The sequence below is a fragment of the Alosa sapidissima genome, chromosome 21, assembly GCF_018492685.1.
Source record: "Alosa sapidissima isolate fAloSap1 chromosome 21, fAloSap1.pri, whole genome shotgun sequence".
NCBI lineage: Eukaryota > Metazoa > Chordata > Actinopteri > Clupeiformes > Clupeidae > Alosa > Alosa sapidissima.
In genome coordinates this window covers 10,854,362-10,874,263 of record NC_055977.1, presented here as the reverse complement: position 1 = coordinate 10,874,263, position 19,902 = coordinate 10,854,362, and the positions used below count along the sequence as shown (strand labels likewise).

General features: G+C 39.2%; 1 protein-coding gene across 6 annotated transcripts in view; it reads right to left on the bottom strand.

The window, feature by feature from the left end:
- Nucleotides 1-9,025: 9,025 nt before the first annotated feature.
- The window catches only part of gabrb4 (gamma-aminobutyric acid type A receptor subunit beta4), a 51,527-nt gene continuing 40,650 nt past the window's right edge, over nucleotides 9,026-19,902 (bottom strand). For all 6 annotated transcript variants that reach the window (XM_042077184.1, XM_042077179.1, XM_042077180.1 and 3 more), the window contains 3 exons: nucleotides 16,793-17,049; nucleotides 14,944-15,033; nucleotides 9,026-14,679 (listed from right to left, as the gene is read on the bottom strand). In XM_042077184.1, coding sequence (XP_041933118.1) covers nucleotides 14,326-14,679; nucleotides 14,944-15,033; nucleotides 16,793-17,049 — 701 coding nt within the window. In that variant the 3' untranslated portion in view covers nucleotides 9,026-14,325. The remainder of the gene's footprint in view (nucleotides 14,680-14,943; nucleotides 15,034-16,792; nucleotides 17,050-19,902) is intronic.

The window sequence follows — 19,902 nt, the reverse complement described above, 5'->3', positions numbered from 1 at the left end:
TTTGTGTAGAAAAGTAAGCTTTAAAGACACCGTTACGAATACTGCACGCACAATCAAGTAAACCCTTTCAATGCTTGCCTTCACAGTGGTCCACATACCCTCTCGTCGGTTTGTCTGATTGCATGCCATATGCTTTAATCAATGTTGGTTATCAAAAGGTCCATCAAAATTATTAAGGAAATAATCTAGCCTAGTATTCCCACCCAAAACAAAATGTATAGCCCAATAAATGGACCAAATAGATTGATAATAGTGGTTTGCTGTATATTTTAATGAACTACAATCTAGACAAATACAGTACTCTCTGTGTACAAACATTCTGATTGATTTGGGTGACTGATTTATTCCATGGAACTGTACCCTTTCAGTTGTTCCTGGGGCGGATTAATTGTTATGACCTTACATGTCTGTGCTGAAATGGTAAGCTGGATGCATGTCTGGTCTGAAATTGACTGCTTTTGTTAGACCAACTATAGGCTATTATATATATAGTTGAATTACAAACATGATTCCTTACCACATTATATCTATAGTGTTGTTCCGTATGGAATTCTTACAATACCTTTACTACCTAATTTTGTGAAATGTCCTTATACATTTTCCAAGTTTATTAGGCTACTTTTACATTGCATACTGGTTTTTGTTTTGCCTGGTTTCAAAATTATGTAGATATTGAGGGACAAGGAATAGACCACACAGTTTTTTAGAAACCACATTTAGAGAATTTAAGGATTGCAGAAATAATTGTTCATTCTCCATGTAAATTAGAATGTTGAGATCCAATGAAAAAGCTGTTATGATAAAACATACAGTACTTGATGTGGTGTTAGGTATTTGAGTGGAACAAAGCTTTGTTGACCCCCCTGGATATTTTTGCTTGTTTCTTTTTTAGTGTTCGGTGTCCACATGTAGATTGTAGTGCGCATTCATCAAGATCATGCAGACAGAACTTGATTTGATTGATTGATTGATCCTGCATGACTTGATGACTAAAGAAAAACATCAACAATATTTCTAACTGTTACTGTATTGATTTAAAATATTGACTAGACACTTGTGTCTTTTAAGAATCTTACTGAACTCAAACCAAATCAAAAAGGCATATGTGAGGTTTGTAGACTGCAGAGGTCTGCATGTGCTGACCTCCCTTAAACTCAGTCACCCTAACCCACACCTTGATGTTGGATCACGGGTCTGATGTAATCTGTGTTGTGAGAATCACAACAAAGCCTGGACCTGCGGTGGAGAAGTAAAAGTGAAGCTGCCAGGTGGCATTTCATTCTCCACAGGTGGCATGCTGCTCGTGGTGGGGAGAACCTGCTCGGCTGTGCGCTGTTTTAAGAGACGTGCTGCCCCACCTGGCACTGGGCCTCTTGAGAGACAGGCGGGCTTGCAGCCAAAGGTGTCAGGCGAGGGAAAAGGGCTACAATCCCGTAGTGGGTCTTGTTAGGAACTTCTAATCTGGAAGGTGGCTGGTTGCCAACTTGCCACTATCCATAGTTCCATTTAGTAATAAGTCTTCAGCAAGCGAAATTAAAACAATGTTCATGAAGTATTACCTATAAACACCTTTTTTGGCATGTTTGCACTATCATGACTGTTACTACACCTGGATGATACTTGGCAAGGACACAACAATTTCAATTTCAGCCTCATATGAAAATGTGCAAAAGTGCTGTTTATAAGAAAGCAAGCCTTTACATTTAACATTTCCCCCTTTGCAGCCTCTTATTTAGTTTGCATTCATGTTCTACAAGTGTCATTGCCATTTCTCTCTGTGGAGGAGACTGTGTGCGTTTGTGAGTTCATCTATATGTGTCTGCCACAAACCTGATCTTACATCCATACATTTCTTTTATATTTCTTTGTTTGAAATAGAATATGGGTATCTGTGCATGCCCTACCTGTACCTGTGTGCCGTTGAGCCACTGGCCTTAGTGTTTGACGGCAAGTGTTAAAATGCTTACACCATTTAAAATAACTTAGAGTGTACCTCCATGAAGAAGTGCCTAGTGACATTGGAATTGACCATGTGCACATGCAGGTTACATCACAAATCCAAATCCCTGGAGACAGCACTGTGATTTTTAACTGGATTTTTTTTCTAATGTGAGCTTTACCTTTGAGTAGAGTAAAAGATGTTCAAAGGAAATCGAAGCACCACGTAATATTGTTCTTGATTTGTATACTTCTCTTATAAAAGGAACCACACAACCTCCTTTTTTGACAGCTCTTGAAGTCCAGCAGCAGCATCACTACACAATGGTTTATTTGTATGGGATCAAGTCTTAAGGAGCAAAAGCTTGATGATGCTAATGGTAGGCCCTGGCATTTGTCCGAGATTAGTGTGAAATAAAGTACAATATATTTGTTTCCTATGTGTGCCAAGTAAACATGTTGTTTTCTATATCTAATTAAAGCACCGAGCAGGCACCCAGAACCTTGTCTGTTATTGGAATATTCAAAGTGGTTTCACTCTTGGAGCAGAGGCCCAGCAGAACTGAATAAATGCAAGATGCTCTTCCTTTTTCTGTGAATTTTTAAAAATGATTTCAGAAACAGATGTGGGGAGGATAACCTCATTATTCACAAAGATACACACAAAATGGATATCTTAGTATAAATAAGTCAAATATGAATACATAGAAGACAAAAAAAAACATGCTGTGTTGATCAGCATCATTTGATAAACTCAAAGCAGGGTCAGAGCCAAATCAAAATAGAGGTTTACATTAATTAACACACAAACTCTACATAAGTGGTCTTGTAGTAAAACTAGATAACCATAGTTAGGTGTTAGACACATTGCTTTAGAACAATATTTAGTTGTAATAATAGTATGGAATGACATTTCAATTTAAATCTTTTTATGCTGAATCAGCGATAAGGCTCACAATTTATAGTCCATGCAGAGGTGATAGATATTGATGCAGATGTTCCTTTAAGCACACTCTAGATTCTGAAGACAAAGCCCTGGTTGCTTGGCATAGGATCTTTCCAGTCAGCCAGGGGTGTGTTTCCCAAAACCATGGTTGCAATACAATTTCCCATTGCTAACCAACTAACAGGACAAGGACATCCCTCGTATGTCAGGGGAATATACTAAACTTGAGTTTAGCTGTTCCACCAGCATACATGTATCTAGACCTGTATGTATCAGTGACCTATCGTGGACTAAGAAGGAAATGAAAGAGCCAACACTGAAAATCCCTGTAGGATCACATGGAATTGAATATTGGCCCTTTGAAGTGACACTTTCTCCAGGATCCATGCCTGCCACCTTTAAAATGAACTAAAGAGTGTGGCATCCTGCAGAGTTCCAGTGAGATCAAGTGACACCAATTTATACACACCAAAAAAGGCAGGTGTGTGTTATTTGAAATTCTCTTTTTATTGTAGAAAATATGAACATTCTTTTTTTTCTTGAAGAGGTTTGGTACACCTGAACCATACTATAATAAAACATTTATATTCAGGTAGTTGAAGTAGTTATAGTGTCATCTAGTGGCTATGCTCTGTGCTCTGTATTTTTACACATGCTCCAGTGAAGAACATCTGCCTCCGACTTTAAACCTCAGCTGCATTTTGTGCCCCAGGTGTTCAATGAAATAAACCTTAATAGTCAGGGTTTCATGGAGAATTGAGCAATGACAATTCAAGGTGGTGCACTAATCTAATGCTCTCTTCGTCAGATTCAGCAAATTACTCCCCACAGTCTTTTAGCTAATGGTTCTCTGTGTGCACTTACAAAATGAGAGAATCATAGTGACAAAACCAGTCAATAAACAGGTAGTTTCATAGATCACAGAAGGATCACAGAATTATAGTGGGATCATTTCAGCTAAAATATCTTTTGACCAGTATCACAGGGTGTACAGGCCCAATGTGGTGTAGGCATGCTCAAGATTCCCCAATACAACAGTAAAAACTCAAACTGGTGGTCATGCATTAAGTCTAAGTCATGAGGTCTTGATTAATAGGTCTTGTTTTCATGGGCTCTTGAGTCTTGATGCGTTTGTAGCTTCACATTAACATTTCACAGTTACAGCACTTGACAGAATTGAATCAACTGACCTACATAATATGGCAAACCATATACAGTATACTTGCCTTGCAGTATGATTGGTGACGTAATGTCGCTGTTTTCTATTTTTGTATCAGTTAATTTCCAAGGGGAGCATAACCAGCAGTGGAATTAAACTTTAGTTAGTACATTAAACCCTCATTGAATTCTTTTTGGAAGTACTGTAGACCTCTCTCGTGTCAGCGAAGTGCTGCAGACCCACTTGGGCAAAGCTGCCAAACAGGTAATGACGTCATATCTGGGCTAATCTTCACTCAATTAGCATAAAACTTGATCTTAGCGCTTAACTGGCATCCTGTTTCCATGGCAACTGTGCCCTGCTGGACCGCTTGGCTTCCCTATCGCTGCTTGCACTTCTCTGGTACTTTTAAACCTTTAAATGAAATCCAAAAACGATGACACAAGAGAAGTAAAGGTGTTGAAGTGGTACTTGGTGAAAAGGAAGAAAACACATTAGGGCGGTGGTACTATAGTGGCTAAGGAACTGGGCTAGCATGCTGTGGCCGGAAAAGTTGTGGATTCATTGTGTGGCATGAATGAGACCTACTCTCTATTTCTGCACAGGAGGTCGTACCAAGTGAGTTGAGTACTAAACCCACATCTGTCCTGGTTAAATGACCTGGGGTGCGTTTCCCAAAACCATAGTTGCTAACTTTGTTGGATGCAATACAATTTCCCATTGCCAACCAAGTTGCTAACAGGTTAGCAACAGCAGCAGGGTGTGCTTAATATGCATATTTAGCCTCTGTATTAGGAATGTCTGTTTTTTTTTTTCATTTCTCCTGTAAGGCTTTGAGCATCAGCACTTCTACCAAGAACTAGCCAGATTTGCTAGAGATGAGGTAGCAGAGATGATGCTGGTAGCGGATATGCTGATTTGGAAACCAGTGGAACCAGTGCTCTTAGCCAGTCCATGGCCTCTGTGGTCCATGTGTGCTGTGTGCCCCATTCTCTATCCGTGGAGATTTAACCAATATCTACAACAGGATACTGCATCTGTCCACTCAGCTTACATCAGACAGGGTTACTGGCTCACTGTGGTGCACATCCACGATGCATATTTTCACATTGCAATCCACACAAGTCACAGAAAGTACCTCTGTTTTTTTCTTTCAAGGAAGCAGAAGTACACAGTTCTACCTTTTGATTTATTCCTGGTCCCAGCAGTTTTACCAAGTGCATGGTTGCAGCACTCATTCCACTCTGTCGTCAAAGAAATTGTATCCGGAGTTATTTCAATGACAGTAATATGTGACGATACAGAGGTGGTGCTGGCACATCTCCTTAAGTTAGGCCTGACACTGAATAAGGAGAAGAATTCTGACATGCCATCCACAACAGTAAAGTTGTTATAGAAGATCGGCCTAGGCTACTGCTGATCTACGAAGATGTTCGGCCCTGGAATGACCTGGTTGACGCGCTAAGCTATTGTTATCGTTAAAAAGAGTCGACAAGCGTTGTCCTTGCTTCAAAGTGTAATCCATTTAGGTAAAAACCGCATGGCAAACGCACCTCCACCGTAGAACAGTCAAAAACTTTTTGCCCTTCCGGGTTCAACACATAACCACAACAGTAGGCTTCCTACCTACAGTATATACCTGATGCACCCCCACAGAAACACAGCTCTACCCTGTGCAATAAAAGGAGATGACATGTCAACTGTAGCAACATATTTGGCTGCTACAAAAGTATTTGGGCCAGGTGATGGAGTCCTTTTAGATGAGAGCCTGTTTGACACTTCAGAGGTTGCTGGCATTGATGCACAGTTTGACCAAACCTTTGGGAAAAGCTCAAACTTTGGTAAAGTTGAATACTACTTGGCAGCTTAGGTTGTGTCACCACCTAGAACCACTGTGGTCCACATGAGAATGGAACACTGTGGTCCACATGAGAACGAAACACTGTGGTCCACATGAGAACACTCATGTTAGGGCAGCCGTGGCCTACTGGTTAGCGCTTCAGACTTGTAACCGGAGGGTTGCCGGTTCGAACCCCGACCAGTAGTCACGGCTGAAGTGCCCTTGAGCAAGGCACCTAACCCCTCACTGCTCCCCGAGCACCGCTGTTGTTGCAGGCAGCTCACTGCGCCGGGATTAGTGTGTGCTTCACCTCACTGTGTGTTCATAAGAACGGAACACTGTAGCCCGCATGAGAACAGTGGCTGCACCCGGATATGGCGCAGGCCATCTATGGACATGGACCTGTTTGTGTTCATGGAGGCAACCCGCTGCCGACTGGGATTCAATGATGGGCCCCAAAGAAACAGTGAGGGTGGATGCGCAAGCAAGCAAAAGGCCCCAGGGCCTTCTTCGTCTTCTCTTTTTTTCTTCTTTTACTAGCTGTACGGGCAATATTTATAGAGACTGTGAGCCATCATGCAGCTTGTAGCCCCAGACTGGCCACAAATTATCAATGGCAAATCTGATGACGTTGCTCGTGGGTTCTCCATGGTGTCTATCACTTATACAGGACTCGGTGGGGCAAGCTTGGGACCAGCTTTGACACCTGAAGTCAGGTCTATACAAGCTAAATGTCTGGCCCCTCGGCAGGAACAACCAGGCAGTCGCATCCAGGGTGTGTTAACAATTGCAGGCAGTTAGGTGACCTTCTACTAGGGTACTCTATGCTAGTCAGGCTTATTCACTGGTGCCATCCCAGGCGGCTGGCCCAGTTACAGTTAGGGGCCTGGTGGAGCCTATGTCCACCACAGTCCCGTATTTTTCCCTCCATAGGATCTATGGATTGTGTTAGTGGCACTAGTTGGGACTTTGAGGCCTTTGAGCCTCCAATAGATTGTCCGATATATTTGTAGCTCCTCACCCTTTAAGACCACTTTCCTCCTGGTCATTGCATTGGCAAGTAAACAAGCTTCATGTTTTGTTCAATGCCTGAGACTCAGTTTGGACAGCTCCTCCACCTCTCTCATGCCAACCCTACTTTCTTGCCAAGCGAATTTCCTGTCTTTCATATGAGAGCCATTAACCATCTATTGCTTTCAACACTCAACACTTTAACAAACCCAATCTGTGCATTGTACTGTAGTTACCCAGTCAGTACCCAGCCTTTTAGATGAAGAGACTGGGTTATGGGAGGGGTTAACAAATGGCCAGGTAGTTTCAAAGCAGTGGCTGATCCACTGTGTAGTCCAGATGATTGAGTTTGTCTATGGGGGATGGGATTCCCTTACCTCATCCATTAGGATTGTGGCCCACTCCACCCAGAGTGGCAGCCTCGTTGAGAATATTCAGAGGCACTTCATTGAAGGACACATTTTCAAAAGCAGACTGGGCTTCTACAGTAATATTTGCACATTTTATCGCCTTTGCAGCACTGATACAGGCCACCGAATTATATGTTCTATTAATTCCTAATGAGGACTGGTGACGTACTGTAGACAAGTGAATTGAGTGTGACAAGGAAAAAACTATTTGGGGCAAGTTATGCCAATCAAATTGTTGTCGGTTGTCCTTGATGATTTGACTGAAGTGACCTAATATGTTTGGTAGTTCAATCTCTTAGACCTTCTCCACATGCTACGGCATGGTCACACAGAACAAAGAGAGCATTTCACTGCATGTATCAGTACCATTAATGTGGCCTCTATTGAAGCTGTCTCTATCCTGTAGGTAGGAGGAAAGCATGATAAGACATATCCTTTGAGTTAACTTCTGTTGGTTTTGGAGCAGAGAAGATTTGGTAACACTTGACTAGACAGTATCGAAATGTATGTATGAACACATGACACTGTCATGACACATGAAACCTAACCCTAATCCTAACCTCTAACCCTAATCCTAACCCCAACCCTAACTCTAAACCTAACTCTAATCCTAACCCTAACTTGTTATGACAAAAACCGAATGTCACTTAATAACAGAAGCGTTATGTCATATGTATATTTACATAACAGCCAGATAGCATTACATCCTTGAATTAAATGCATTGTATCTATGGCCATCATGTTCATTGTTCATACATAAAGAAAATTCAATATTGTAGTCCAAAAGCAACTGCAACAAACTTTGCCAATACCGTACTTTTCTCTGTAAGCCTTTATTTGTAAAAATCAGTTGGTTTAATTATAACCTTTTGTACCACGTAATGTTAACACTTTGTATTGGTAGAAAAAAAAACATTTTGCTCAAACACATAGAAAAACTGATTGACACTCTTACATTAATTGGCACTGACAAAAATACAACCTTGTACTTTACAAATGTTTGAATTTATAAAGACAAATTAAACCGAAAACCACATTATATCAAAAAGAATATAACAAGCACAAATGAAAAAACCTGATGAAAACAAATTTCACAGTAGAAAAAAAGATAAATATTACTTTTAGGGCATGGTTTACTGTAAATATAAATATATGTCATTTTGATGGAAAAACAACAGAAGTTACAATTACTAAAATAATACAAGGAATACAGGCAACTAGAAGTGAAATAAAAACCATACTCAGTGATTGAATGTTCAGTTCTTTTTCCCTTACATGTACATTGACTTGCCTTGTTAAGTGAAAGTAAAGATCCTTTGTCTGTCTTCAATTGATCTCAACCTCACTGAGAAATAGGTTTCCTTTTGTATTACTTAGGAAAGTCAACTACTTCACTGAGACAAGTTTTCTTCTGTATTCTTTTACAATAAATCACTTTTACTTCACTTGGACCTAGGTTTCCACTTGTCCACTTCCACTTGTTCTTTCACATGAAAAGTAATCTACATCCTGACATACCAATACCAATGTAAAACATGTATATCAATGACCAACAGTTTAACCCATAGTCTTCATTAAGACTGATGTTATCTCTATGCTACACCTTGCGGAAGGGTTAGTGAACCACAATATTTCCACACGCTTGTCATTTCCATGACAAATGGGATTCATTGCTTTTCTTTTCTCATATTTTTCTCACTGTAATGCTTATTTTTTTTTTATGTCTGTCCATGATGCCTACATTGAGAAGAAACGGTTATCCATTTGTCTCATCTTCAAACTGATGTCAGGTGATACAGAGGTTCAAGATAGAAAAATATCAAAATAAACCTTTTCATGAAGGCATGCAAAACAAAACCAATATCTTAACTTTAGCCACTCGCCCTTTTTTCATAGGTTTTGTTTTCTGAAGGATTCTGGTGCTGCAAAAGCTGTTCATGCCATTATCAGTGATTCTAGCTGCTATTACAAACTGTTTTGTTTGGTTCATGCAGTAAGAAATATAAGTGAAAGATATATATTTACAGTACAATACACATGTAATTACACATATACACAAAAGGCAAGAAAATTCACATTGAAATCAATCATTCAACACATTTTTCACTTCCTACTCCCACATCATAAAACGAATGCTGTCAAGGAGAAACACAGTTAAATGTAAACAAAACCTCTTGCATCATGAAACAAGTTATGCAGGTAGTTAATTTTGCACAGTGTTGACATATGACATATGAATGTAAATTCATATGTGAGAGGACAGAGAAGAGAGATGGTTCTACTGACTGCGAGCTTGAATTCCCATTAAAAGACCACAGCTTTGCCCCTTCCCAAACAGAGCAAAAACAAACAAATAAACAACTCGGTACATATTTATCCACCTATCTTCACGTACATAAATAGAAATATTAATGATACCGACAAAATGGCCAGCTATAGTAAAATTGTTCATCAAAATTCAACCCAAAGAACCACAAAAACAAGGGATGTATGGAAATACAATATTTTTTTTTTGTAATGGCCCGTCCACTAGTGTTGCTAGTCTTTTTTGTAATGGCCTGTCCACTAGTCTGGCCTCCATCAAGACAATAAAGATGATGCTATCATGGCTTCCCTTGTCTGTTTTGGGTAGGAAATGACATGAAACAGAATTTAAACCCTTCTATTCTTGTGCTACCAAAGACTAACGTTACTGCAGATATTCCTGCTATCTAACTCCAAAGAATCCTGACAGTCCAAAAGCACATACCGGTAGTAATACTTTGTTAACCATTGGGACATCTGAGTTTCACATAGCCTCTATTTGAGTATACATGAGTTTCTGTTACAAGACTTTATCTTGTCAATGGGTCAGGGTGTACTGGATCAGAGGTCTTTATCTTTCTATTCACAACATCACAAAATTCCTGTAAACTGATTTTAACAAAGGGATGGGAGAGTGAAGTAATGGATCTAATCTACAAAGATGACATAGTTCAAGTTGTGTAGGACACAGTGGCCGTTCTTAGCATCAATAAACCAAGCCAAATGGGTTGTTGTTTATTCTAACTTTAACTAATCATCTTGGGTGGCAATGGTTGAGTGGCACACATACTGTATGCATCGCGAAGTTGGGCATTCTCTGAAACGATTTAGTTGCAGACTAATGGCCACATGAACTTGACTGACTAAAGCTAAATGGTCACAATGATTCCACCTCACTATTTCGCCACTCTGTAGCCACGATAGGCTACACTCATCAGATAACATGGATGGATAGGATTTTCATGAAAGAACCAAATGAACCTTGTGCCAGACATCATCCAGCAATCCTAATTAAGTAATTAATAAATAATTATGTAAAATATTAACTTAAAGACAGACAGAAAAAATGAGTTGACTGTCATTAGTATCCCCAGTGACTAATTATTTTGCTTATGATGACAATCAAAAGCTGAATTTGACAGGACAATGAAGAATTCCATGAATGTTGGGCTTTACAGTTAATATACAGTGAACACCCAAACAAAACTGCTCTAAATCAGTTGTTCAATAGCCAAATTTGTAAAAGCATATTTTGTGGATGTGCATCTTATCTTTATCTTCCTTTACACGTTTTATGTCTTCACAGTTATGGTCCCCAGATCTTATCTGCAAGGCTACTTTCATGTTTAGGACCATTAGGAGATGTTTTCACAACTTTGTACCAAATTACCTTCAACTCGACAAACGTACATTAATACCAATGACAACACTGAAATGTAATTTTTGTGGGTCTCATCCAGTATAAAAGTTCCTTAAGACTACAACATTCACTTCTTTATTATAACCAACTCTCTGATTTCCTTGATAAAACTTACTTGATATAAGGTGCACACCTCTAGATACACTCTGCAGTTGTTACAAGATTTTTGAAACACAGAGTGATGAGGAAAGATCGCTAGGCAAATTTTTGCTGCACAAGTGTTCCAAATGTCACAGTATGTCCGATTTCAATAAAAGCTTGTATGTCTATTAAGTCCCTACGGGTGTAATTAATTACAGGTTTAATGGTCAGCTCAATCCTTGACAGGAAGTTGTGTTAGTTGGAGGACACAACCACTTAAGTCATATGTGTGTTCAGTCTCAACTAGAGGTTGCACATCTATCCCGTTCATTATTTCAATACACAGTCATCAGTATTCTGCTACATGGATGGGTGTGGCCATGTATATATGAAGGGTATTCATTTATATGACCAAGAGAGTGGACAGCAGTCACACTTATTAACACAGTTCCATACTGGTTTATCTTCTCCAAAAGAAAGAAGCTTAAAAAGAAGCATAAGATGCTTGATAAATTATATAAAAATCTCCCACACATGGAAACATACTTTATATATTGATTTGACGAAGGTTGAATGATCAATTCCCATGAGGTCACTCATTTTGTTTCATCTTAAAGGTGCAGTACGTAGGATTTAGTGCCATCTAGCAGTAAGGTTGCAGATTGCAACCGACTAAATACCTCTCCTTTTTCAAATAGGAGAAGCGACAGTGCCATGGCTATCAGGTGCCATAAAAGCCCAACGCCCTCTCTAGTGCCAGCGTTTTAGTTTGCCTAATCTGTGCTACCGCAGAAAACATGGTGGCACAACATGGCAAACTCTGTGAAAGAAGACCTGCTCCCTATGTAGATGTGAAGTGATAATCCTTAGCTAAAGAGAAAACAATGTTTCATAGTTACATATAAGTGATAATTATAGACAAATGAAAACATAATTAGAAATATTACATTCCATTTTCAGTTAATAGATCACCCTAAATCCTACAAACGGCACCTTCAATATCTTTCTTCAATAATGTTGCAATATGAAACATAATTTTGCTGAAAATAATAACTTTTCAGTTCATGTTAGTTTTCTTTTTACAATGCTAGCAACAATAAGTAGTTCTAAAGTTGCTAATACTCTAATCCTTACTTAACTCTTGATTGTGTAAAATCCACAGCTCACAGAGACTAAAAATTAGACGGACAAAATACTGAAAAAAAGCATTAGTTAGCACATGGGTGTAGCAATGCTGGGCCCAAGAGCCCATTAACACACATGAGACTAGGGGAGTGAGACCTGAGATTCGCTTGGCACTTGGTTTGGCGTGATATAGCGGTGCTCAAGAGCTCCATACCTTGTCCTCTGAAAGTTCCTACTTACACTTTCAGTGGCTAACAATCTCATATTCTGCCCAGATATTATAAGATAGTTCTCTCATGGCACTGCTCTATGAAGCAGGCTACAAGAAATAAAAAAAAAGCCACTCAGATGGGGGCTGTCATAGATGCTGAGATTATCTCTTTCATGAAACAGCAGCAGTCAGATGAATTGAAGATAAAAGTGGTCAGGTGCCAATTACTGGTGAGTTACAAAGTACGGTTGAGGCTGAGAACAAAATACAACACAACAGGCACCACATCAAACATGTATTGTAGGCTTTTTGGTACTTAGTTCATGGCTTATATTGTATGCCTTCTTTTGCCAGGTAAAATCTAGCTTCCTGATTATTCTGCTGTCACTTTTTTGGGACACTATCCACAGAGCAGTGACATCAGGGGAATGGGTGTGTTGCTCATTCTTGTGTGTGAGAGGGTGTCAGAGGGCAAAGTTAAGTGACCTACCACTATCTCTTTCTGAACCTACTGAAAGACAAAGTAAGGACACCTCTCAGTTCCATTTCAGTTTCAGGCACATTTAACAGGGACTCTAACACCACCTAACATTCTTAAGGTATGAAAGTATGTTAAGAGTGTCACATAAAAACAGCATTTGTATTCCCTGTTTTGAACTGCAATATATTTTGATATACCTTATTCATGTTGATTTCAGAATTTCTGGCCAAAGGTCCAAGAAAATCGTTCTTCCACTGCCGTCCTAAATACCAAGTAAACTTCCCTGAACGTTCCAATCACATAAATAAAAACAGACAATACTATAATAGACGATACTGCATCAGGTCGATAGTTTCAGGCTCCAGTGCAGATCACGGCAATACTGGTGCCAATCATGATACCAAAAAGGATACTGAATTACAGAAAACTAAGCTGTGTATGGTTTTTGTAACAAATAGGTTTAAACGAATAAGACATTTAAGGTCTCATTAATGCTACTGAAGGTTTCCATGACACTATTCTTAGCACAAACATTAACGGTTCATGATAGCGTACTCAAATACAGCCAGAGGCACTGGTCCATGAAATTTTCAAAAATCAAAAACTAAATATGAAGAAAATAAATAACGGAAAAATAAAGGAAACGTTTCATCAACAGGCTTGGCGTAACCAGACTTGCTCAATGTTAGTCTATGTCACTTTTTAATTGCAAGGACATTTTGGACCAAATTATAAGTCTTTGAAAAAAAAGCTACCAACCAAACAAACGTCATAGCAAACAATACGTAAACCATATGTCGTTAGCTGTACAGAGTGGGGGAAAATAGATGTAGAGCTCCATGTCTTTTCCATAGGAAATGGGATTGGCTGAGGGCTTGAGGTCTGACTTGACTATTGAAAGGACGGGGGAAAAGATTCTGCAAAAAAACATTTTTTTCTTCTTTTTTTGATTTCATGAGCCACAGTCAGGACTGCAGATTACTGTGAACATTAATAAAAGCCAGCGATACTCTCCAATATGTCCTTTTTGTTTGTTTCAAATATTTTTCTCAAGATCTTTCTTTTCTTTTAGCAAAAATACCATGCAGTCAAAAGTTCTCAGGCTCCTGAAAGGGATTGTATCTTTTTTCAGCTTCATCCCAGAAATAAAAAAAACAAACACTCAAAATGTTTTTTTTTTTTTTTCATAATTATTCTTAAACATTCAAGTCGTTATATTAATAGTAGTTTTACACAAGTCTTTTTGACACACAAATGTGTGTAAATATATATATATAAATATATAGAAATATGCATATACATATGTATCAATGTTTTATGTGTATACACATTTTTCAAATTGTATCAAACCCAATTAAATGTGCTCTCAAAATATCACCCATGTTTCCTGGGATGCATATCAATTCACATAGTACAACCAGTAGATTAGGTTGAAGAATCCAAAGGTGATGGGAAATATTACCCGGGACCACTTATCAATCGTGCTGACATCCGCCAGGTTTGGAATTTTGAGCTTCAGCTTCGATGAGCGCCTGCGTAGTCGACAATTAGCTCGGCTCCGCATGGCTGTACGATCCAGTGAATGGTGACTGTAGCCATCCCTGGATGCCATGGGCTTGCGAAACTGCACACCAGTACTCTCGAAGGACATGACAGAGTTGCGGGAGTCGCCTACATTACTCCCTACATCTGATGGCATCACCTCGTTGTTCATATCAAGAGTGGTGAGAAGAATATTTCCATATGCGTCAACCTTTGAGGAAAGGGGCAAAAAACACTTACAATCTAAGACTAAAATTCATGTTTTGCATGATCAAACACACCAAACAAACCTAGAAATATTTTCATCTCATTAGTAATATCTTGTTCAATCATAAACCTTTACATTAATAGTACAGTAACAGTACATCTTCAAAAAGATATTTTTTTATGTGAAACGGTTAACATAAATGTGTAGCATTGAACAACAAACCATACAGTGATTTATAGCCCAGCTATAAGTCCTTCGAGTACATACCCCAACTTTTCTTTGCTCCTCAATATAGAGATTTCTCCGCTGTGCGTATGACCTGAGGGTGTTGGATTGAAATGGTGCTGAAATAGAATCCTTTGAGAAGAGACAAATTCAGGAGAACATTAAAACCATTAAAAACGAGACAGTCAAGCACATTGTCCTCACTTGTTTATAAAAATAAATCAATGTATGAACATGAAAACATATCTGACGGCCAGCAGTCTGCCAGCATATGCAACTATTAATACAATTTGCCTTTATGGATGAATACATTTATACTGCAGGAGCATATAAATGATGGCCAAATAAGCAATAGGGTATAGACTGAGTTCTGAATTTGATTGTCACAACACCGAAACTACTTCTGGACATCTGGAATCTAGGGCATGTGTGGAAACTAGGAATGCAATCCTGAACATTTTTGATTTTCCTGTGCAGTTACAGTACAAGATAGGGCTTAACTGAATGTATTGCAACTAACATTTAAAACCCCTCATCGGCTTCATCAAGGTCATATCACCCAGCACTAGTATATAAACATGTAAATGTAGAAAAATGTGTATGCAGGGATTCTGTTTCTGTTAGCCGGCATTTACCAGTGTTGCCTGAAAAAAGACTAAATGCCGGGAAAATAGCCTGGTGAGACTGCACTAAGTTATTATGTCAGACTTGCCTATAAGGATTTTGATTATGTAAACAGAATGGACGGAAGATGAAAACCGGACATAAGTAGGGTTTTTATAGACTATAGAATGGTAAGTAAACTTGGCCCCAGGCCCCCATAGCTTAGCAGGGTTACTAACTATCTGGGGGCCTTTTCACGTTTGTGCCAAGGGGCCCAGTCACTCATAATTCGTCCATCTTTAGTACTTTAGTTTCACGTCTATGTTTGTTAAGCAGGACAGTTTGAATATTTGAATACTTTTTAACTTCTCATGACAACAAGCTGCCATTTCAACAAGTCTATGTGCAGACTTAGGTAAAACCATTTTGTGCAGACAAACCATTTTTTCTCAAATAAAATCTTTTGAGATCGACTCCCTGTACTATTAATAATGGCTTGTGAACAGATTGAATTTGTGTGTTAAGTGGAGAATTCTGTCCGATAACAGTATAGTGGCGAGCGCAGCCACACAATAATTGAGATGAACACACATAGTAGTGTCTCGTAAGGATCCTGTTTATGTTGCACAGCATTTATAGTGACATTTTGAGTCTGTAGAGGCACAGTCACAGTCTGCCCCCATAGCATAGCTTTGTTGCCGCCTGATTTTTTTCTTTGTTTTGTTTTGTTTTGTAATCGGCTGGAGTTCTCCTTTAAGACATCACCAATTTATCACTGTCTCAGAATCAGACTTTATTTTGGCATCAATCCCTCGACTGTCCTCAGTTGCGCTCTCAAACAGCAAGCAATGGATCAATCAATGATGGTAAAGTTCTTTGGTTCTCTGCTAGTTGCCTTTTAGTGTCTAGTACATTTCAGCACTTCACATCACTCTTGATTTTGGGTTTGCTTTAGTAAAAAGAAAGTGTGTACACAATAAAGCCAAATATGTCCTCCACAAATGCAATATACAAATAAGAAGTTGGAAAAAAATCAACACATGCACAACATCACTGTTTCTTTTTAAAGAAAATGTTACATTTTGTCAGGCTGAATGCAGCACATTTCAAATGGATTGTTTTGCTACTGAGCTCCCCCTACAGCTGCTGAGTATTTGAAGAGTTTGGTTCCAAAAAATGCTATATCTCAATTTTTAAAAAACATTAAAAAAGTCATAAGTGGAATTTATACTGTCCAGTCCAGACATTTTCAACAGAGATAGAAAGACATTCCTGCTACTGTACATACCTGGTCTCTCATGCGCTTCTCCTCGTAGCGTGGACGCTCATTGTTGGCTTTATTGAACCGCTCATGGATCTTCTTCTGTGTCTGAGGACCCCGGCCAAAGAAGACATAATTCACAAAAGCGTACTCAAGAAGTGCCAGGAATACAAAGACAAAGCAGCCCATGAGGTAGACATCGATGGCTTTCACATATGGGATCTTTGGAAGTGTCTCCCGCAGGTGGGTGTTGATAGTTGTCATGGTGAGCACCGTAGTAACACCTACAGCAGAAAAACAAATGTTGATCCGAGTAGCTTCAAAAGTATTTGGTTTGTTATGGATTGTAAGCTGTTATTCAAAACCATTCCCAAAGGCTAATCCTTTGTTGCACACTCAAACCAGTTTATCACTGCACGCCATCATAACCTTAGAATCACTCTACAGCACTCTACATGTTAGACAAAAACAATGGCAAATGAAACAGGGAAGATACCATAGACCTAATTATAAATGGCCTGAACTCCATTCCTAACCATGTATTTCAGCTGTTCTCTTAAAATAGCTATGCAGTGCACCCTCTAACAATGAATAAGGAGCAAACTATAACAAAGAGAAGGTACTGTATCCATTAGGGTTGGGAATTGCCACAGAGGTGATGATTACAAGACTTGCAATTTGATTTTGTGAAACAGAATTTAGATTTCGTTCTCCCATATATTATGATTTGTATATCTGGTGCAGTAAACCATTCTAGGCTCTGACTTTCTTTTTCAAATTTCACTGTGAGGCAAGAGAAGACCAAAGTAATGCAATGTTGTCAAAGTAATCACATGCACGAAAGTCAAATTGGTGCAAATAAATACATGCTGAGACACCTGGCTACACTGTATCAAATTTTCTCCCACCTTAGTATAAGTATATATACTCTTTTGATCCCGTGAGGGAAATTTGGTCTCTGCATTTATCCCAATCCGTGAAACACACACAGCACACAGTGTACACACAGTGAGGTGAAGCACACACTAATCCCGGCACAGTGAGCTGCCTGCATCAACAGCGGCGCTCGGGGAGCAGTGAGGGGTTAGGTGCCTTGCTCAAGGGCACTTCAGCCGTGCCTACTGGTCGGGGTTTGAACCGGCAACCCTCCGGTTACAAGTGCTAACCAGTAGGCCACGGCTGCCCCGTACCTTAACTGTGTATTGTTCAATTGTACAGGCAAGGATATCACCACACATAAACTTAAGATTTTTAGCAGATGCTTTTGTCCAGTGAGAAGAAGTAGAGAAGGATTGTGTAAAAACAGCATAATACTGTATTTAAATGCCAATATCCTGGAGTTGGATATCCCAAACATGTTTAGTCTTAAAAGTCCTGAAAAGTCGAGTCTTTATCTTTATGAAATTGTTGATATTTGAAAAAAAAAAACATCATAAAGATGGTTTCAGTATTCATTTCGACTGTATTGCAAAATCTTTACATAGACATTTTATGAGGAACATACAAAAGGAGCCATTTTTTTTTTATTATAGATTTCTTGACTGACTCACCAATTTACCTGATTATTCAAAATAGCTCAGTTCCATAATATTTATAGAACAGGATTTGCAACAACAGAGTCAAACAACAGGAAGAATGAATGACATATTGGGATGACGTGCAAAATAAAACAACCAATGAGGAGAGTGCAAGAATTACTGTAGGCTACAATTTACATTTTAGATACAGTAGTATGCCTATCCTATGTGTGTCAGCCTAGGTAAAAACCCATCAATTGTGTGTCTTTTAAGTATATATATTTAGTATATATAGTATATATTTGGGACTTTTTGCCTTAATGCAGTTAGGACAGTTGAGAGTGAGAGGAAACAAGTGGGAGAGAGAAAGCTTAGGAAATGACCACCACCTGAAAACAAACTGGGGTCCCCATGGGCACTTGGACCTGTATCGGGATGTTAAACTGGGGTTCCCATGGGCACTTGGACCTGTATCGGGATGTTAAACTGGGGTTCCCATGGGCACTTGGACCTGTATCGGGATGTTAAACTGAGGTTCCCATGGGCACTTGGACCTGTATCGGGATGTTAAACTGGGGTTCCCATGGGCACTTGGACCTGTATCGGGATGTTAAACTGGGGTTCCCATGGGCACTTGGACCTGTATCAGGATGATACCACCTGCACCACAGCTCCCCTGATTATTCATCTTCTTGATGTGCAATCTTTATCCTAATGGCACTTTACAGTATTAGGACACAAAGGAGACTATACTCTGCAAAGGAGACTATGTTTTCAGTGCAGTAACCCTGGTAACTCCAGAGGAGTGCCAGCTTCAGTTGCATGACAGCAGAAGAAGCACTGATCATGATTTTACGATTTAGTCACTTTTCACAACATAACAGAAACTTGATTTAATCCCAATAACGCAATATATTGCCCATCCCTACTTGCATTTGAATGTTTAATTTAAACAGTTGCGTCATCTCAGTTCTGGGACTGCATGCAGAGACCTTGTGCAGGAACCAGTGATAACCCTAGATTATTTTTAATCCTCCAAAGTGAAAATCTTTAATTCCATGCTGTGGATAAAGTATAAGTGAGAACAAGGCAAGAGGTTACTATAAGACTAAATATAGTCTTGCTAATCTGAGAACCATATTGGCATATACTGTATAGACCCTTTCAACAATAAAAACAAAAATAATGCTTAAACGTTCTATTTGGTTCCCAATCTACTTCCTCTGCATTAAGATAACATATGGAATGTTAAAACGGAAGCCTTGTGGGGCCAACTATGATGCTGATAATGGAACTCTCTTGAAAGGGTCTATAAGACAAAAAAGTGGATGTTGGAAAGATCCAGTCGGTAAGTATCACTGTCTAGATCCAGGTTCCCAAAGAGCAGATCTCAAATTGAGCAAACATGCCCAATGATGGGCTGTGAAGGGGGAGTTTGTGGTAGCACTCATGCTTTATCAAGTCAGTGGGGGCTATGCACTCTCCCTTTACCTGCTCCTCACTGGTCTTGACATCATACAGAGAATTGCATTGTCTGGTAAACCACATCAACAAAGAAGACAAAACATTTATCAATAAAATATGTCTAATTCAATAAAATTCTCAAAAATGCTATTTGAC